Raw genomic sequence first — 21,041 nt, forward strand, 5'->3', positions numbered from 1 at the left:
ACCCACTAGCAAAAGTGACGCTTACTGTATTTACTACCCAACTGTGTATGTATGCTTACATAGAGAGAGGGAGGATTTTCAAACTCCATGCTAAGAATGGCAAAATCTGTCAGTTACTAATATGTCATATTTCAAATGAGTCCTGCACTTGTTGATATGACTATTATTTGTTAATTTCTCTGTTATTTTATTAAAAAATTCTGTAAATATTGAACTGCCAAGGTGAGATATTTGTTTATGTTTCAAATATAATTTGCACTCAAGAGTACAATTATTTCTGTTTAACCATTAGAAAAAAGTTAGTGTTAAAAAAGTGAAGTTAAGTGAATATTCAATTGCATATGATATGCATGTTTCAAATGAACCAAAAGACATGCTTAAGATCGCTGAAATTAAATTAAAAAGCAAATGTGAAACACAGAATGGCTTGCTGAAATGTGTTTAAATATATTGCTGTTCTATGTAAAGAACGATTGCCAAGGTCTGGCCCCCTTTTCGAAAAGTTAGGACACCCCTGGCTTTCATAGAGAGAGGGAGGATTTTCAAACTCCATACTAAGAATGGCAAAATCAGTCTTTTTGAGCCTTTGGTGTTCCCGTAGTTCTTCAGGCTGTTAAACGCATAGACATATGAATAGACGTAAATACGTAGACCCCTCATGGGGCGGGTCGGCCCGTTGCTGCGATACGTAACAGCGTCCGCCATATTGAATGTGGAATATGTGCCAGTAAGCTAATACAAGTAAATGGACCGAACTTCACAAAGTGCCGTTCTACAAAGTATTTTAAATTAATACCTGTCATTGACATATTTTCTCACACATTAATATTTTTGGCAATCAATGAAATGACTAAAGACAGAGTTTCTAACTTTTGATGTGATTATTTAATTGTTTTGGGGCATTTCTGAATAAAGAGCGCAATGTTTTTATTTGATAGAAGTTATTCTGACCATTTTTATAATGACATTGATGAACAGACACACTTTTACAGTGTTCAATTAAAGAACATATGTACATAATTCCATAATTTAATGTACATTTAACATTTCAAGACAAGAAACAAATGATTTTTCTTGCATTTATTTTTTATACATTATTGAGAAATGACTTGATTTATAAATCAGTCATTGCCAAACATTAAACTACATATTTTTCTTACTTTTTTCCAGAAAAAAAATATTTATTACAGTACGTCAACTCTGCTATTGACCACAAAGAGTGAAAATAATTCTAACAGAGTGAATTATTTTTATTTCATTACATAAGCTGTATTAACACACTAATACTTCAGATTGAGATACTTAAAAATACACAAAAAGTGAAAGAATAAAACATTTATTTATTATACTGAGAACACTGGCCACAGGCAGGGCCTCAGTCTGCTGGTCACACTGGGAGAACTCCAACGACTTCTGAGACGTCCTGGTTCGCAGGCTAAAGCCAAGGATAAAAGAGAAATTATCCAAAAGTGTAATAGAAAATATATTTACTTCACATTCAGAAAAAGACATTTTCAGCATGTTGGGCTCTGACTCGTAGCATCTATGATAGAAGCTGAGCTGGGAAACAGACTGAAGAACAGCAGCTCCAGCTCTTATCTTGACTGATCTTTCCTCACTAAATCCTCTGGTTTTTAATGAACTTCTCCTCTAACAGTGGTTTTTCATCAGCTCTCTCATTAGAAAACAGTGTGAAAACGTTAGCTGCTACGCTAACAATCAGCGGTTATTTCGGGCCAATTAAGCTACATAGGATATATTTTTCGGTTTCTTAGAACCGAATTTCTGGCTGCAAAGTCAACTAATTCTGATCTTTCATCCTTACCTGTGAAAGGTAATGCCAATGAATCCAGTTTGTTTCGTAAAACGGTTGAAACAAGTCCACACAGCACAGGACTTAAGGAGCTCCGATGGCTCTGATGCCACATAGAAGATGGCGGACGCTGTTACGTACGACTCAGCGCTCCATGAGGGGGGTCTACGTATTGATATCTATGGTCATATGTCTATGGTTAAACGGAGTCAAGCTATCGGGTAAGTAATTCTCGTCACAACTGACATCTGCACCTAAACACGTCCCACTAGTCGGTAAGTTCGGTCACGTTTGTTTTATCACAAAATATTAGCATGAAAGGCAAATATAGCGTAAATAACTGTCAAAAAGATGAGTAAATGATTCCAACATTCGTCTAAAAGAAAACATATTTGTGTGATTACAGACGTAAGAAAGTTACAATTAATTTTGTTTTTCCAATAGCCACAAAATAAATTTAAAAAGTGAAAAGTTTTGCCTATTTTTGCTTAGATGTTTTTACAATTCGGCTGTAAATAAAGTCCCAAACTATGTCTTGGCGTTGTAAATATACACTCATTACTGTTATTCATTTGCTTACAGTAAGCTTAAACATTCATCATGTATTGCCTGTGAGTTTTTAGCAACAGGAGTTCGCTCTGTTACCCACTGACCTTTAACCTATATTTAGAGAGAATTTAAACTATAATTTGAATCACATTTGTTTTGTAACTCGAAATTATGCGTCATGTCTGAGACTTAATGACCCTTTAACGCTGACTTTGTCAAAGAGGGCTTTACATCACAGACCTGTTAATAATATATTTTTAAATAAGCTTCCTAAGAGTTTTTAATTAGCTTCTCCACCAAAATGTAGAAATTGACCGCAACAATCTAATCTCCTGATAGATTTCTGCAGCTGTGTTTCTTGGGGTTTATATACACATATATATTGTATTACATAGTAATATAATATATAAATACGTATTATATTACATAGAATACATAGAATATATATTATACATAATTTTATTATTATATGAATATTAATAATAGTAATATTTGTAATAATAATATTATAAACAAGTTTACATCTTGAAAATTTGAATCCATCTAAAATCTTTTTGGATTGTGAGAGGAAGCTGGAACACCTGGAGAGAAACTGCAAACACAACATTAATTTTTGGTATTAATTCACTTTTTTTTCTTTTCTTTTTTTTTACTCACACCTAAGGAGAACTTAGAGAGACCAATTAACCAAACGGTCATGATTTTAGACTGTGGCAGGAAGCCAGGAGCCCGGAGAGAACCTGCAAACAGGAAACTGATAAAATCCTTTTACCAGTTGTAAAAGCTGCCAATGCTTATCTTTAAAATTTCAACAAAAAACAAGTAAACAGGAAAAAAACGATGGCAAAACAGAAAAGTGTGGAAATACCAGCAAAGTACAGAACAAGACAAGGAAATATACAACACATATTAAAGAAAAACAAAATCATTGGCAAATATTTATCCCATAAATGTTTTCAACTGTTTCTAAAAACTTTCCAAGGATTTTTAAAAAAAACACCCAGTTATTTTTTTGATAATCAGTTAATGTTTTTTGGTGTCTGGAAAATGACCCATTTCATAAACCTCCAGATTGTTTAATTACACTGTGCTGTTACCTAGCAACCTAAACTGACCTCCAGGACATTTGGTCTGCTGGTTTAACTGCTGTATGCACTGTACAATGGCTACTGGAAAAGACAAGTGTTTTGTGTTGACTCACCATTCAGAAACCACTTACTGTATTCTTCTTGGTTGTGCAGAAGTCTCCACTTTTGCTTTTCAAAGATGTATGGTGCTATAATTGCACATCTGCTTGGAGCCATTTTTATGTGCAAGCAGCAGCTTAATTGGATTTAAAGTGGCAAGAGGTCCTCCAGTTCATTCTGAAAAGAGATCAAAACAGGCAGAACTGAACAGACTTTTCAGACTTTTGATTTTGTGCAAAAAATGTAATGAACATGAAAACTGTTTTCTTTCAGCTTCAGGAAGCATGTCAGCTCAGGTCAGACTGAGGCTGCTGCCCAGTGCCAGGTGTTTATTCGACGAGCCGGTTCAGGTGACGGTGGCCGGACTGAGGTCCAAGCAGGTGGTCACCTTGAGAGCCAGATCCACCGATGAGAGAGGAGTGGCGTTCAATTCCTCGGCCAGCTACCGCGCCGACGGCAGAGGGGAGATCGACCTGAACAGAGACGCCTCGCTCAGTGGGAGCTACGTCGGGGTCGAACCCATGGGTCTGCTGAGGTCACTGAAGGCAGATGCCTTGCACAAATATTTCTATAAGAACAGAGCATTGGAACCTTTCATGGTGAACTTCTCTGTGCATGAGGAGGAGGGCGGGATGCTGGCCGAGGCGACCAATGAGAGGCGTCTCATGGGAGACGGAGTCAGGCGAGTTCCTGTCAAAGAGGGCAACATTCAAGGAGTCCTGTTTACCCCGCCAGGTATTAATGATGACCTCATTAAGTATTTTAATTAGCATTATCCATCAGAACCTAAACAGTTTTTTACTTATCTTCACTGCAGACTTTCTATAAAGAACATAAAGTATGATGAATTAACAAATGCACCAAAGGTCAATTTAAAAATGTCTCTGAGCTGCAAACCTTATGATTAAAGGGGACGTATTATGCAAAGTTCACATTTTGCATGCTTTAGTGCTTCCATTTGGGTTTCATCTGCTTGTAAAAAAAAACATCCAGTCTTTGTTTGGCAGTAAATTAATGTTTTTTGGTGTCCAAAAAATGCGCTATTTCAAAAACATTTTGAATGTAACATCACAAATCATCAGGCACTGCCTGTCATTTCGCAAAATAGGGAGAGCTGAACAGAAGTTTTTTTAAAGAATATCTACGAATGATTTTGTCCAAAAAATGCAATGAACATGTTTTGTGTAGCCTGCAGACTTATCCTAACCTGGTCAAGGAAGCATAATAGGTCACCTTTCATAGGCAAACAGACTTTTACATTTTAATAAATGAGTATTTAGCATCCTTTTGTTTTCTTTTTGATTTTAGGAGAGGGTCCATTTCCTGCTGTGTTGGATCTGTGCACCTTCATGTCAGAGAAAAGGGCCTCTCTGCTGGCCAATAAAGGCTTTATAGTTCTTGCTTTACCCGTGTTCACTGACAAACCCAAATTAGAAAGGATGAATCTGGATGACTTTGAAGAAGCAGTGCAGTTCCTACAAAACCAGTCAAAGGTGAAGAGACACATCCCGTTTCCTAGTTTGTATAAAATCACTTTGTTAGAGAAACAAACTAAGAATATCAGTCAGCTTTTAAGTCATCTTAGAAATAAGTAGCAACCACAATTTCTTGCAATTTAGTTAGTTTTTCTAACTGTATGTTTATCTGAATAATCCTTTCATTCCTGAGCTGTCTGTGTTGATCATTTATTATTTTTTAATTTCATGTTTCTCTCAGGTGAGCAGTAAAGGAGTTGGAGTAATATCTCGATCTAAGGGGGGCGACATCGCGCTTTCCCTCGCTGCTTTTGTGCCCGGAGTTGAAGCTGTGGTGTGGATTAACGGCTGCAGTGCCAACGTTGGCATCCCTCTCTACTATAAGCACCATCAGATCCTCTCACCACTAATGTTTGACTTCACTAAGGTGATTCCCAGCGAGTCCGGTGCTAACATTATCAAGCAGGCTATTGAAAACCCTCTGGCTGAAGAGAACAAGGGCAGCGTTGTTCCCATTGAACGAGCCGGGGCACATTTCCTGTTTGTGGCCTCTGAGGACGACCTCAACTGGGACAGCAAGGGTTACCTGGACGACATGGTGGCGAGGCTGAAGCGTCACCAGAAGAAGAACTTTGAGAGCGTGATTTACCCTGCAGCCGGACACTTACTGGAGCCGCCGTACGGACCACACTGCCCCTCTGCGTTACATGGGATGCTCAGGTTTCCAGTGATGTGGGGCGGAGAACCTCAAGCTCATGCTGCAGCTGAACTCCACCTGTGGAAGAAGATCCAGGACTTCTTAAGAACTCACCTGAGCTGCAATCCTGCACAGACTAAATCCAAGTTATAGACTTAAATCTGTGGATTTCAGAGGGTCGGTTTTAGCTGAATGAAATTATTGGTTCATCTCCTCAGCAGAGCTTGGTGACTTACTGAGGAGGAAATTCAGCCGGTTGGACATCCCTGAAAACAGAAATTAACATTAGAACACCTAATTACATGTGCAATAATATATGTAATAGTTTTTTATAGCAATAACAGATTTAATATTCTGTAATTGTGATTAAATGTGTTCAATAGTTGGAGTACTGTAACTTTTTTTCTTAAATACTTTTTAATAAAAAAGATCAGAAGTAAAATCGGGGTATTTTTTTATTATAACACTTGTATATATAAGCCATAATAAGAACTTCTAAATAAGTCATAATAAGAACTTCACATTAATTGTGTGAGGTGTTTGGAAACTAAGCCAACAAAAAGACTGGCTGAAAACATGGTTAGATAATCTGCTATTGGTTGAGAATAATCTAGTCCAGGTTGGAAGAGTCTAGGTGTTGTGGTTTTGGAATTAGAGCTGTTCTAATATCATCCTGGTGTAAAAAGATGTAAAAATTGGACTTTATTGAAGTTTCACAAATCAGAAAAAAAGTTTTCACAAATCACAAACATGGTTTGAAATATTCTGCTATTAGTTGAGAATAATCTAGTCCAGGTTAGAAGAGTCTAGGTGTTGTAGATTTTTTTAACTAGAGTAGATTAAATATGCTGAAGGTAGTGGAAAAACTAGGTAGAATCGCCCTTTAGTCATTTCCTGATTCGGAAACCAATTTCAGCTTCATGTTTGTATCTACAACAAATTTCTAATATTTTTTTTTAAAGTGTTCTTTTATGCTTTTATTTTGAAGAAACGCAGACCGCTTCCGGTTGCTTTTGTTTATATTCGGGTCAGTAGCTGAATGTAGCAGAAGGAAGCCTGACCTCCAAGATTGAGGACACCTGGAATACAATTCGTCCCACTACACGTAGCTGAAGGTATTCTGTGAGCCCCCAAAGTTTTTCACACAGGGTGTTAAGGTGTTTTTAGGATAAATAAATGCCCAAGTTAGGTACGACTGTTTACTCTTCAGAAGTTTAGAAATGTGATTGAAAGTTAGTGACCTGAATAAGCTTTAATTAAGTTGAAATAACAACAAAGACGTGTTTTCAACTCAGTTTATAGCTAACTTGGGTAAATTGTAGCTGTATTAAGTGTAAGCTATTTGTGTTGAAGCGCAGTGTTGTAAGTCACATATTTTAATGCTCAGAACTTTAGCCTGAGTGCTTTAAAAACAGAGGTGAACAGATTATCTAAAAATTGTATTCAATTGTACTCTTAAAAGTATTGTTTTTTCCAAAAAAGTTAATCAAGTAAATCTAATTGAGTAAATGTAACTAGTTACTACCCAACTCTGTTTATAACATGATTAATGAAGAGTGAATAAAGTAAATAATTTGTACATTTCACTAAGTCAAGTGAAACACTCCTCTGTATTATAAATTAAAAAAGCTAAATTTTCACCTATTTCTGAAATCTGCTCTGCAAAAGTCAACAGCAAGTTCACTTTAAAATGTCAAAATATTTGACGAAACCTTTTGTGCATTTTGTTTCCACAGCACAGATGTCCAATCAAGTCAGGCTGAGGCTGCTGCCCAGTGCCAGGTGTCTGTTCGATGAGCCCATCCAGGTGAAAGTGGCCGGTCTGAGATCCAAGCAGATGGTCACCATGAGAGCCAGATCCACAGACGAGAAGGGAGTGGTCTTCAGCTCCTCGGCCACCTACAGGGCAGACGGCAGCGGGGAGATCGACCTGAGCAGAGACGCCTCCCTCAGTGGGAACTATGTTGGGGTCGAACCCATGGGTCTGCTGTGGTCCATGAGGCCAGATGTCCTGCACAAGAGGTTTCAGAAGACAAACGCCTTGAATCCCCATGTGGTGAACTTCTCAGTGCATGAAGAGGAGGGAGGGATGCTGGCTGAGGTGAAGAATGAGAGGTTTCTGATGGGAGACGGGGTCAGCCGAGTTCCCGTCAAACAGGGGAATATTCGTGGGGTGCTTTTTACTCCTCCAGGTTGGTCTTTGTTGCGTTATCTCTGTTGAATTTGCAAAGTAATCTTGCTTTTAATGTTTTCTGGCTAAAGGTTTTAATAATATGGTTCAGTTTTTTAAAGTTCAATAGATAATGTAGCAAAAGCAGCACATTTAACAAAAATGCACCAAGAAACTGCCTGGTTACCGAGATTGATTGTTTTATTTTTGGAAACGAAAAAGTTTTGAGCTTATTCTGGGCACCTACTACATATAGTGAGCCTGTAGTATAAAGCAATATTAGTAGTTTATTGAGGTAACTTCAGGTCCTGAGCCTCCGGGATCATCATAGTAATTTTTACTGGAAACTCAGTAAAAATGTGGGGAAAACCCCCCCAAAAACCTTACCAGATTAAACCAGATAATCTTTGAGAAGAAATTTCTCCACAGAATTTATAATCCATACCTAAAGCAGAGAGGTTTGTTGCTCCCTCAGACTGGAATCAATAGCAAAAAGTCTGAAAGTTGAGGCAAATACCATAAATGTTATTCAGATATTACTGAAAATTAATATTATCAGTGCTGTTTCTATATCTTTTTCTGTTACAGCTGCTAAAAAAATGGAATAAAGTAATATTAGGATCAACAGAAGCTTAAAATTACAAAAAGTTTAGAAGTTGGCCACAAAATTATAAAATGAAAGGTCAACGAAGTGGATTGTTTATTTTTCATCAGGAGAAGGGCCGTTCCCAGCTGTGTTGGATCTGTACACGTTTGGTGGCGGTCTGTCGGAGAAAAGAGCCGCTCTGCTGGCCAGCCGGGGATTCTTGGTTCTGACGGTGGCGCTGTACGGTCACGACGACCTGCCCAAGAACATTAAAGAAGTCCATCTGGATTATTTTGAGGAATCCATCAAATTTCTAAAGAACCAAGATAAGGTCAGTTATTAAAACATTGATATTTTAATAACTTTAGCACCTTTGTCCTATACAGAAGAGGAAAAGAAACAATTCTGACTTTAATCTGAAAATTATTACTTTTCTCCCAGAATCAGAATTGTTTAATTTGTTTAATCACCATCAGGCAAACCTAATCTTAAAACTCGAATGTACCAAATAAATTTGGGACGAGCTTTCAGTGTGGATAAAGAGCAGGTTTACAAATCAACAAGTAAGAAACAGTTATGTGATTATATTAATGTCATAACATAATGGACATACACTTAAGAATGTTTGGTTATTTATTTGGATTTTGACATAGATTGACGCAGATTGAGAATTCTGAGTTGAAAGTCAGAATTTTTAGAAAAAAAGTCAGAATCCTGAGATTACAGTTGAAATTCTGGAAAAAAAAGAATTCTGATACTAATGTAAATTCTGAGATTAAAGTCGGAATTCTGAGATTGAAGACAGAATTCCAAGATTAAAGTTGGAATTCTGAGATTAAAGTCGAAGTTTTTTTTTTGTTTTCTTTTGGTGACCTAATTTTCTTCCTTAGGTCTTTTTGGGTTGTTTTTGTGTTTACGTCGTTTTACAAATAATGCAGAGCTACCCCATGAGAAATATGCAAATCATTTTAATTTGACCTTGCCTGTTTTTCCCCAGGCGGGCAGTAATGGAGTCGGCGTCATCTCCCTTTCTAAAAGTGGAGATCTCGCTCTGTCAGTCGCATCGTACCTCCCAGGAGTCCAGGCTGTCATCTGGATCAATGGCTGCTCCGCTAACGTAGCCTTTCCCCTGTATTATAAGAATAGACAGATTCTCTCAGCATTGAAGTTTGACATGAACAAAGTGATTTCCACAGAGTCTGGAGCCATTATTACCAAATATGGCATGCATGATCCTCTGAAGGAGGAAAACAAGACATCCCTGGTGCCTATCGAACGTGCAAGCGGACGATTCCTGTTTGTAGCTTCAGAGGACGACTTGAACTGGGACAGCAAGGCCTACATGAACGAGATGGTGGACAGACTGAAGCGTCATGGGAAGGAGAACTTTGAGAGTGTGAGCTACCCTGGAGCCGGGCATTATTTAGAGCCCCCGTTTGGACCGTACTGCCCTTCCAGCTTCCATGCAGTTGCAGGTCTGCCGGTCCTGTGGGGAGGGGAGCCCAAGGCCCACGCTGCTGCTGAAGTCCATCTATGGAGGAAGATCCAGGAGTTCTTCAGAACTCACCTAAGCTGTGACAAAATTAAAATTAAATCCAAGTTATAGTGCTGCTGTCCTTTAAACAAAAACAAGCCAAGATAACTAAAAAAGCCAGTTTACAGTTTTAAAACGTGCAATTAACCTTAACTCAATCTATATAAACTCATGTTTTTGAAAGCAGTTTAAAACCACTATTGTTATACCATTTAGAAAATAGAAATATTTCAGTAACCATAGAAATATTTCAGCAACCAAAACATAGAAAGTTTGTTACAATTTTATGTCAATTAGAAGAAAAATAGGTTTTATGTCATTTTCTACAGTTTTAATTCATGAAAGTTGTGGTTTTTCTGGAAGTGAAACAGCAGCACTGTCATATTGCCATAAAAATTAAAATTCTTGCAGCTTTTTAACCGAATGCTTGTTGTAACATTAATTGTAATAAAAACATTTTGAAACCTTATCTGCTTTTAAATACATCTCTTCTCTAACACACTTGAGATATATTTTTAATTTTTTACCGCTTTCTTGGGAAAACACAATTTCTTGTATCTAGTTTAAATGAATGATTTTTTATATATATATATATATATATATATATATTCCAATTTTCTGTATTACACTACGGTCCAGTAGGTGGCAGCAAATATGCCCTCAAAACGGAGGGTAAAAAGAAGAAGAACGTCGTGTGGACGGGAGTACTGACGTCACATCCGCCACATTGTTATGGTTGTAACCATAGATATGAATACGAATACGCATATGCGAAAACGGTTGTAACAGCCTTGTTTTGTTTTATGTTGAGTTTTGGGCTTCGTGGAGGAACGCCGACATGCCCGGCCATCGCTGCTGCATTCACGGCTGTTCCAGCCGTTCACACGGTAAGAACGAAGAGAAACGGACTGCGTTTCTTCTGCTTTCCGAGGTGGAAAAAACATGAAGACAAACTTATGTCTGAGATGACGAGGAGAAACCGAATGGCCTGGGTAACAGCAGTTGGAAGGAACGACGTCACTTTCGACTGCATTTTACCATCAAAAAGGGTCCGCTCCCTTCATTTTCATTCAGGTACGCTCTCGATTTAACACACACTAGCAAAAGTGACGTTTTGTTATACTGTGTACCTTTTTCTATATGGAGACCCTTAATGCATCTCTAAAGATGCTGTTTTTTAAGCACAGTCAACAGGTTAGACCTCAGAAACCCTTTCTGAACCGATATATACACTGCTCAAAAAAATAAAGGGAACACTCAAATAACACATCCTAGATCTGAATGAATGAAATATTCTAATTGAATACTTTTTTCTGTACAAAGTTGAATGTCCTGACAACAAAATCACACAAAAATCATCAATGGAAATCAAATTTATTATCCAATGGAGGCCTGGATTTGGAGCCACACACAAAATTAAAGTGAAATGTTGCCTTTATTTTTTTGAGCAGTATAGTTGGCGTATCTGGTTCTTAAACATACTATTCTGCGCTGTGTAAAACTCAAGGCGCGGGGGCCAAATCTGGCCCGCCTTAACTTTTCAGGTGGCCCTCACACATTGACAGAACCTTCAAGATAACAGCTGTGTCATTCATTTATATTTTATCAATCAAATCAAAGCAGTTTTGGACCAAATTGGGCCAAATGATGTCAATATAAAAATATGTATTATTTAATAATAGTGTTTTTTTTCAATACATTCTTCTACAATAACCTCTTTGAGGACATTCATGATCTTGAATAAGCTGCAACTAATGATTGTTTTAGTTATTTATTATTCTGACAAATAGATTTTTCTTTATTTAAGCCTATGTATGCAATATTAAACATACATTAAATGGTGCAAATTAACAAATAATTACTTTTTTAAAATTAAATTGTATTTGCAAATTAGCCTGTGGCTAGAAAACCTTTGTACAAAACTTTGGCTGCTGTTTTTTCTCATGCAACATTGTTTACTGTTCTGCCATTAATTAAATTGAATTTAAATTATTTTTAAAAAATAAGAAAATAGACATTTTACTGTAAAATGCAATATCAGCATTCCTTTTGTACACTATCACGTGTAACAAAGAATGCATCTGCATTTAAAAAATACTTTTAACAATGCTTCTAAGCTCTTTAACTTAACATCAGTACAGTTTATGACTAATCTAATTTCCTGTGTGGTAATTGTACGCTTCTTTCGGTGAACATAAAAGGTAGTTCATTTAAAATATTTTTGTATTATACCAAAGTGTAGCAGTTACAGTAGATGCATGCTGTTCTTACAGTTTAAAATCACTTTAATTCTAAATAAATATTAGCAGAATTTAATACTGCTTTGAGTCTTTTTCTTGTTTCTCTACGTGGTTTGGCTTGTACTTAGTTTTCCAGTCTTTACGCTTTAAATTTTGCTACAGTTTAAGGTCTTTGAATTTGACTGACTCAGTTAATGTTTTTCCAGGAAAACCAGCGTATGAAATGCTAACAACCCATCCTGACTGGAAACCGTCTCTGCTGCTGGGCCAGAAGGAGGTCAGGCAAGAAAAAGAGCAGCAGGAGACGCCACAGACAGCCGAGGTTTTGCAAAAATGTCAAGAGGAAAAGGAGAAACGGGAGGAAACTGGCCTCTCACTGCCTGTCGAGGAAAGTTCAGAGGAAAACATGCTTGACCAATGGGCTTTGAAGCAAATCACTAGTCTAAAGAGTGAACTCACTGAACTTAATCTTACAGAACTGTTCTTAAGGGGTGACAAAAAGGTAAAATATTACACCAGACTTCAGAGCCATTCCACTTCTCAGGTCTTGTTGCGCCGCATCAAACCTTTCCTCCCACAGGTTGCAACAAAGTTGACTCACTTTCAGATGGTCCTCCTCACCTTAAAGTTAAATTTTCCAGTGGATCGGATAAGTTATTTATTTAACGTGTAGCAAGAAATCTCTAATCCTGCATTTGAGGACATGGTCGCTGCGTTGTATGCATGCATGTCTTCTCTGGTCCACTGGCTGGACAGAGAGCGGGTGTGGGTCAGTATGCTTCAGCTGTTCCTGGAGACATTTGGAAGACAGCTTGCCATGATCGTCGACTGCTTTGAGGTTTCCACGGAGACAACGTCCAATATGGAGTCAGGGGACGGACACAGTGACATGGTGAAATACGTCACTGGCATCACTCCGCAGGGAGTCATTTCCTTCACCTCCAGAGGCTGGAGGGGGGGTGGCATTGGTGTAGAAATCACAGAAAGCTGTGGTCTGCTGCACAAACTGCAGCCGCGTGACATACTTCTGCGTTTTAACATGAACACGGACATGGTGTGTGCTGAGGTCAAAAGGTCATCACCAGACGGCCACCGTGAGCTGGATCAGAAGACAGCTGAGGAAACAAGACAGCTAACACCATGTTAGGAGAATTATTGGTTCTGTTTCCAACAAATATAAAATATTAAGTCCAAGCTTTCCCATCAGGATGATCGAACCTTGTGAGGGAGAGATGGAGACGCTGCTAGACAAGGTTGTAGCAGTTTGTTGTGCTCTTATAAATCTGTCTTTCATTGCAAAAAGGAAATTAACAAGAACTGTAGGGCAGATGTAAACTCTCGTAATATTATGACTTTATTTTTGTAATTTTATTTTTTCTTAGTATGGCCGTAATACATGTGTTACAAAATTGTGAATGATCACATTGCAAACCAATAAAGACTTATAATTCTAATGTAACTGCTTTGTTTTTATTTGGTTTTCCCCATTTAACTTTGGCAAATAAAGGGCAAATATTTCCAAATTCTCCACACTAGTTGTGTGTGATGGTAGGACTGAGCGATGTAAATTTCACATAGTGTGAACTTCAAGCTGTTTAAGAAGAATCTCACACAACACCATGTTTTTATTTATTTATTTAGTTTTGTGGTGGTCAATTAAACTTAAATTAATGTGAGTCGTTTTACTGAGAAATTAATCAGAAGCACCGTGAGAGAGTTTGAGTAGCTTTCATTGTTCCAGAGATTAATATTAAAATTAGAAAAAGCATAAAAGATGGACTTTCACTATACACAGGTGGAACGCTTGCAAAATTATTAGCTATTCAGTGGGTTGAAGAAATTAGACCTGTGAGATCAGTAGTTTTTCAGATTTCAGGTTCCTGTTATCATTAGTTAGTTTAAAATGTAACTATTCAGAAAGCAGGCCAGATTTTTAAGAGAAATTCTAAAAGTATTACAGAGGATGAATATGATGGGTTCAGTAATTAACTTTGTATGAGTACCAGCTCGTTATGGTGCTAAAGGGAAAGAAATGGTACATAGGGTAGCAACAGAGGCTGTTAGAAACTCAGTTGTTAATTTTAGTAAAACATTAAAGAGAAAATTAAAGATGAATGGCAAACACAGTAAGAGAAGTAAATAAAAGTACATTGGTTTAATAAAATTCAAAAGAAGACTGGAGAAATGAGAAATACAGAGAGGACGAGGAGAGAACAGACAATTATTTCATGTATCGGATTTGGGCACACGGTTAAATAGCATAACTGCACAGGTGAGAAAACGTTAACGTGTGTGGGTGAAAAATATCACGCAAGATATAAATTAAGTAATTATGAGTTTTTACATATCACAAACAGCAATTTTTTAGTTAATAGGAAATTACAACATAGTTAGGCCAACATGTCCACCTAAAGAGACAGAGGCCCAATTTCAAGGCATTAAATTGCAAAGCTAAATCGTGCTATAGAATGGCACTATGTAACTGGAAAATACCTAATACTGCCCCTTCAGATGGGTAACTTTAAAGCACACCGGGTGTAAGGTTATACTGATACAAATCAGAGTCTATAGCAGTGATTTAATCCTCGTTCTCCAACCTGGAACTGAAATATATTAAACCTGGATGTGATGTTATCAGTAGATAAATGAAATGAAACATTAACCCCAGGTTTTCAGTTATGCTTTATGCCATGGTGCGCTTCTTCTTTCTGTGTGTTGGATCTCTTTTCCTCTTAAGCAGCGTTTTTACTTTTACTCACATAAAACTTTTTTTCTTACAATACCTGCGTCTATGTTTGGGTGCTCCAGCTTCCACATTGTGACAGAGCATCACTAGCAACACCAAAACAACCTTGACAGCTTTAAAAGAAGCAGTTAACAGAACATGACGTATTAGTAACCAAGTCAGCCAATTATGTCTCCCCTGAGAGGAGAGATAACGTGTTATTGTTCTTCCCAGGTTCGCTGCAGAGTTCACGAAGACCTTGATCTGCCTCCTTGGCTTATTAAGCTGCATCACTGAAAATCCCTTTCTCCTTCCCTCCTGTTCTTTGTGTTTCCAGATCTGCTCCCTTTCTGTCATTTCGACTCCACAGAGGGCCCATCAGCCTCCAGCTTTTATCAGAGGGGGTTGTTTGTTCTTCTGCTGTACCTGCATGAAGAGAAGAAGGTGCAACTTTAACTCAGGTTTGTGCTTCTGCATTCCTTGGTCGAAAGGGATTAAGGTTAGTTTGTTGCTGAGTTTAAAGAAAACATGGTAACACATAGAACTCTCAGATTTCTGAGTCTAATCACAGAATCCTGAAATTTTTTCTCAGAATTTTGATTTCTTTTTTCCCCTCACATTCCTGACTTTTTAAAGTGATCTCAGAGTTAATCTCCTGAGGTCAAAAGTCAGAATGGATGGAAAGCTTTCCACCTTCCCGTCTCTTCCATTAGCACATTGACCAGCTCGTACACGAGGATGATTAACAGCACTAAGATCCTCCTCCTTGTTCTGATTGTTTTGTTGTTTTTAAACTGGGAGAAATGCATTATTACAGATGGCAATAGTAGCATTAGGAGTAGGTGGAAGAGCTTGATTTTTTTCAAAGATTATCTTATATTGTCACAACATGGTGACACTTTTAAGAAATATGGAAAAAACACATTTTGGGAAAGTTAAGCACTGCACCTAGTTTTAGATTTTAATTTGGAAATACATTTAAGTAACACTTATAGTTTCCATTCCACTTCATGGTTAGGTTGTACTTTTTGTTTTTATCCAGTGGATCCCCTAAAATACTTTAAAAAAAAAAGCACCTCAAGAATTTAAAATCTAAATATGTTCTTAGTTCTAGGAAAACATGAGTCCATATTTCTGTTCTTCCAAATCATTACATATCAGTTCTTCCACCCTGACATGAAGCTTTTACAGTCATGTGTTATTAACACCCCATCAGTTCTGAGTGCTGCAGCGTTGGCAGCTGTTCACAGACGCTTTTCATCGCCTCGACACAGTGAACTTTTGAACTTCAGTCAACTCTCTTGCTCACTTTCTTCATCTGCTCTAAGAGTTCAGATGTGATTTCATAACAGGGGTGGACATTATACTTGTATTACTGAAACTTTTTCCCCCCTATACACAAAACAAAACACTTGCATCGTATATCTAACAGCTGCAACAGTCCAGGCTGCAGAGCTCCAGTGGATTCAAAAAGGGATATAAAGTCAGGTTGGTGTAAAAAAATGAGAATAAATTGCTTCATTGTTTCACTCAAACAATATTGGCACAAATTTAATTATTGGAAAGATATTGATATGTTAAAAAATGACTAGCATCAGGCAATACCGATGTCAATGCCAATATATTGTGCGTCACTACTAGCTAAAATAAGTATTTCTGGTCTGTTTATCTCATTTTTCTGCAGAATCCTCCCTTTGCATTGCCTAGTTTCAAAATTGTAATCCAAACTTTAAAGATATTGCTCCTGCTTCTTATTTTATTTAATTTATTTATTATTTTTATTAATTAAAAAAAACACACATATCCAACTGAAAACGATTTCTCAGCACACTGTGTTTTCAGATTGCCGCTGCAGGCACTTTGTTTACACCAACTGATGCATTTTTAATGAGGAATAATAAAGCAGAAAGTGAAACACGTTGACGAAGAGGAGAAAATGTTCCTTCAGGGGAATTTTTAAAGTGCTCAGAAACTTTTTAAGCTACACGAAGCCCAGTCTGAACTTTTGAGAAATCTGTGTAATCAACACAGTCCTTGTTGCTGAGGTTTATAAAGCAGACCAGATGTGGTTATTCCATGTTCTTCCTCACCGTCTCCAGCTCCTAATGCAACATTATGACTGTTATGTAAGCCACCACGTTCGCCTCCACACCTCTGCTGCTGCTTGCAAGGAGCCATTAAAGAAATATTACATGTATAAATATTTAAATAACAACAAAAAAACACACATCTCCCTAACCTGCTTCCCAAAACACCAAAAAGACGTGATTAGGAGATTGTAACTGGCTGCATTTCTTAAATAATAGCTAATTAGGAGTTTGTGCTGCTGCTGCAGGTGTTTGCTGTTCACGTTTCCAAGGCAGACTGCTTATCAACACAGAAAAAACAGGAAGAAGCTGAAGGACTTACAATTACCAAGCTATCGTGTCACCTCTGTGTATTTAGGCTGTGTAGATGCCTGCTACTGTGTAATTAGCTTAGCGTGCTAATAACAGGAGCCAGCATCTCTGTTCCCATCTGGAGCCAAAATATATATTTATCTGAGACATTGTTGAAGTGCTGTGTCTATTCAACTTGTTTGCTACTAAATGTTAGAAATGTTTTCAATTTAAATGATTCTAAAAGTATGAAATCACTCTGCACGTTTTTAAGCTAAAATTTGGGTCTTTGCTGCTTTTAAATGCTCGAGCATTTTTTGTTTGTTTGTTTGTTTGTTGTTTTTTAAACACCCATGCAGTTTTTGGCAGTAAGTTGATGTTTTTTGATATATGGAAAATGAATCTGGAAAATGAACCGTTTCACAAATCAACAGGCACTGCCTGTTGCCTAGCAACCCCAATGGAACTGCAGCTGTCACCTAGCAACCCAAGCTAAGCTCCAGCACATTTAGCTAGTTTTACTGCTGTACAATGGCTGCTGGAAAAGACAAGGATGGACAGTTGCGTAACTGCACGTCTGTCTGGAGTCATTTTCTTATGGGAGTGTAAACGCTACGTTGTTCAAGGAAGCATCGTAGGTCACCTTTAAGTGAAAAAAATTATTGGTAAAAACAAAACACTGAATTTATTACCCGTTTTTCAGATTTAGTGAAAGATTTTGATTTCCATTATCTTGTAGTTCAGTTTTAAAAATGTCAGTTTTGTTTCAGTCATTCAAATTCACACGTTTCTTTGTTGTTGATTATTTTTTTAAATTCTGTTTTAAATCTGAAACTACTCTAGAGAGTGTCAGACATTATGGGATAGGCCCCTGTTACCCAAAATGTGTTCACCAAAATACATCTTCTGAAATTTGTTAGCAGGGTATCTCCCTTTAAAATATGTTTTTGTGTGATAAAATGTTCTGCATATTGTTCTGTCTCATAAGAACATTTTATTTTCATGGAGATACCAGGCAGAGACTCTTCCTGAAAAGTTGATTGGTTTCTTTTTCTAAAACCTATCCAGGGAATCACAGCCTGCATCATGTTTCTCAGAATTTTCTGGTCCTGGTGGATTGCATTGATGTCTTTTCATCTTGGTTTTGGCCACAATTAAGATGTTCTTTGAAAACATAATTGCTCTTTAGTTGGAAAATGTTTGGATCAATCATACTCAACAACCTTTGATTCACATAATCTTGCAGGTGAGACATTTTCCTCCCATATGAACAACCAGAGTTAATGTTTCATTTTTCTTTAGTTCATTTAGCAGTGATGTCTAAACCATCTGTTCTGATCCCAAAGCGGTGCGTCTCAGTAAAGTCTCAGGACTTGAAATGCAAAAGACAGATTTTCCATTCTGTAAATGTAGCTAAAGTGATATTTATCTCAGTATGATCCCACCGAGAACTGCAATGTTCTGTTAAAGCCTTGCAACATAGAGACATAGTCCAAGTTTTTCATGTATTACATCAGTTTGGAATATGCATATTTACAGGCTTCTGATTTAAGCCTGTTAATATCCTACAGATTGAGTTTTTAATGCATAAATAAACACTTAAATATTTTTTTAAGATTTAAGATAGATACCATAGATTTAAGATTTATGGTGACGATTATAAATATGTATACATATATATATTGTAGAAAACTTTAATTTTCTTGAATTCTGAAGCAATTATTTGATCATGCCTTCTGCAGTACTTTAAATAACCACAGGGTGGTGCTACAGCTAAATGGAAAGCTACCAGCCACGTTAGAAAGGTACGTTCATAAATTGCTTAACTATAGTTGGAAAGCAAATGTTAAATAATCCACAAAAAAAAGTTTTTTTTTTTTATTTAAAGAAATTTAAATAAAATATAAAAGTTGACCTTTATGTACAAATCTTGAAATTGTGAGTTCTTTTAGGAGCTTTAAAAAGTCTAAGTTTAGGAATGATGCTACTCAAAGAACAACCATCTGCCTTATTTTATTGCCGTTAGTAAAGCAGAAATGCAGAGCTCAGCAAACTGATTTGAACTTGTTTATATCCCCTCAGTCAAATCAGCAGCCTGATGCAACACGACCGATTAATGAGCAAAGAAACGGGAAATAAACAGATGAAATATTCTAAATATTACTTAATTAGATAACTTTATCTGTAGTCAAATGATCTCTAAAACGCCACTAAATTCCATAAACAGTTTTCAAATAGTCTATAATTTCTTAAGGAAGGATAAACGTGACCCAAACAACCTGGGAGTTATGTGTACATTTTATTTTTCCCCCTTTATGAAATTATTGATAATGTCTGAATAATTACGTTTTCTGGTTGGATTTTAAAAGTCAAACTCAGGTTTGATTACTGCCAGACCTGTAGAATAATAAAATTATTTAAATAGAACCTGTCAAACAACATGAAGTAGGAATTCATGAAGCAACACATCACATCCCAATGGAAATAAATAATAATTTAAAAAAAAAACCCAGAAACATATTAATTTAAATCTGTAAGTCTGGAAGGATCGACTTTTTCTGAAGACTTGAATCTTTCTAGATTCAAGTCTTTAAATAATTTTAAGATAATTTTAAATATGTTTTAATGTGAATAACCAGAAATGGGTTCCAGCAGAAGACTTATGTAAGCTCAATTTTCTGCACCAGTTTACATTTCCATAAAGTTATTCGTTATCACACTAACTAGTCATCTTGCTACTTTTGAGACTTTTGCAAGAGCTTAGGATTGTCTTTTTTTTTCTGCCTCGCTGCTTGTTCCCCTTCTTTATGCTTTATTTTTGACTCAGAGATAAAAGGCAGAGCTATTATAGTTGTTTTCCGACCCACAGTCCACCTGCCAGATGAAAAGAGATTCAACAAATAGAAGAATAAATGAAAGAAAGAAGCTTTTACATCATTTCAGTTACAGAATCAGCAAAATGCCGCTGTATTTCCATATTAAAAGCAGAGCAGAGATGGTTGCAGACTTGTTTACCTGAACAAAGAAAACTCTCAGGTTTGGACTCTTCTCTTGTCTTAACACCAGAACTCTGAATAAATTAAAAAGAATCATGACATATCTTATTCAACGTACATAAACAGAATAAACTTAAGCATGTCTGATTGTGGAAAGTTAGAAAAGCCTCAAATGAAACAGTGTGGCCTCATTTTGGGAGCTTATGACAGCTAAGAGACGAGCTGTGAAACCTGCAGGAGGGAGTTCAGGGGTTGTATAATGAACTCTACATGAATAAAAGAGGATAAACTGTCGAGAGGGAAATCGCTTTATTATACTACGTCATCTTGAGAGCTGACAATGAAAGCAGCTCTAAAAAAGCCAATTCTGTCACTGTTGGGGGGGTTATTTGCATGTCACTTGTGGGATTTTTTTTTGTTCTTGAACAAATTAAGAGTCAATTAAAACAATCAAGGGAAGAAAAATACTTCAAATGTTTCCAGAGGGGGAAAGAAACCATCTTCTCTCTGCTGGGATGTACTGTGCCTTTAAGCAAGGCAAGGATTAGATTACCTCCCCAGCTTATCATCAAACTCAGCACAAGCTTGATAATAACCCATTAATCAAAAGAACAAGCCAAACCTGGGAAACATCTAAAACATGAAGAGACGTAGTTGCTGAGGACCAGAACAAAAAAACATTAAAACAGAC

At 37.0% G+C, this 21,041-nt stretch overlaps 2 protein-coding genes and 1 pseudogene across 3 annotated transcripts; all 3 read left to right on the plus strand.

Annotated features, from left to right (window-relative positions):
- The first annotated feature begins 3,812 nt into the window (after positions 1-3,812).
- Positions 3,813-6,163, plus strand: LOC106934327 (acyl-coenzyme A thioesterase 3-like). The gene is made up of 3 exons (XM_088014950.1): positions 3,813-4,284; positions 4,858-5,042; positions 5,266-6,163. The coding sequence occupies exons 1-3, from the start codon at positions 3,834-3,836 to the stop codon at positions 5,872-5,874; spliced, it is 1,245 nt and encodes a 414-aa protein (XP_087871076.1). The 5' UTR covers positions 3,813-3,833; the 3' UTR covers positions 5,875-6,163.
- A 558-nt stretch (positions 6,164-6,721) lies between these two features.
- LOC106934326 (acyl-coenzyme A thioesterase 1-like) lies at positions 6,722-10,480 on the plus strand. Its single transcript, XM_015014149.2, has 4 exons — positions 6,722-6,836; positions 7,458-7,913; positions 8,606-8,808; positions 9,475-10,480. Exons 2-4 carry the CDS (start codon positions 7,463-7,465, stop codon positions 10,081-10,083), a joined length of 1,263 nt encoding a protein of 420 aa, XP_014869635.2. The 5' UTR covers positions 6,722-6,836; positions 7,458-7,462; the 3' UTR covers positions 10,084-10,480.
- Positions 10,481-10,849: 369 nt separating this feature from the next.
- LOC148154554 (uncharacterized) lies at positions 10,850-13,710 on the plus strand (annotated as a pseudogene). Its single transcript, XR_015765907.1, has 2 exons — positions 10,850-11,085; positions 12,458-13,710. The product of XR_015765907.1 is annotated as an uncharacterized LOC148154554 (transcript).
- Positions 13,711-21,041: the final 7,331 nt, after the last annotated feature.

This window comes from Poecilia mexicana, unplaced genomic scaffold (genome assembly GCF_051168715.1).
Source record: "Poecilia mexicana isolate PSO_F unplaced genomic scaffold, ASM5116871v1 scaffold_17, whole genome shotgun sequence".
Classification (NCBI taxonomy): Eukaryota; Metazoa; Chordata; class Actinopteri; order Cyprinodontiformes; family Poeciliidae; genus Poecilia; species Poecilia mexicana.

Excerpts from the sequence above, each read along its gene's own strand:
- LOC106934326 (XM_015014149.2), top strand. The coding sequence starts at position 7,463 with ATGTCCAATCAAGTCAGGCTGAGGCTGCTGCCCAGTGCCAGGTGTCTG. Across the intron at positions 7,914-8,605 it reads GGTGCTTTTTACTCCTCCAG|GAGAAGGGCCGTTCCCAGCT; the intron begins GTTGGTCTTTGT and ends ATTTTTCATCAG. Across the intron at positions 8,809-9,474 it reads TTCTAAAGAACCAAGATAAG|GCGGGCAGTAATGGAGTCGG; the intron begins GTCAGTTATTAA and ends GTTTTTCCCCAG.
- LOC106934327 (XM_088014950.1), top strand. The coding sequence starts at position 3,834 with ATGTCAGCTCAGGTCAGACTGAGGCTGCTGCCCAGTGCCAGGTGTTTA. Across the intron at positions 4,285-4,857 it reads AGTCCTGTTTACCCCGCCAG|GAGAGGGTCCATTTCCTGCT; the intron begins GTATTAATGATG and ends TTTTGATTTTAG. Across the intron at positions 5,043-5,265 it reads TCCTACAAAACCAGTCAAAG|GTGAGCAGTAAAGGAGTTGG; the intron begins GTGAAGAGACAC and ends TGTTTCTCTCAG.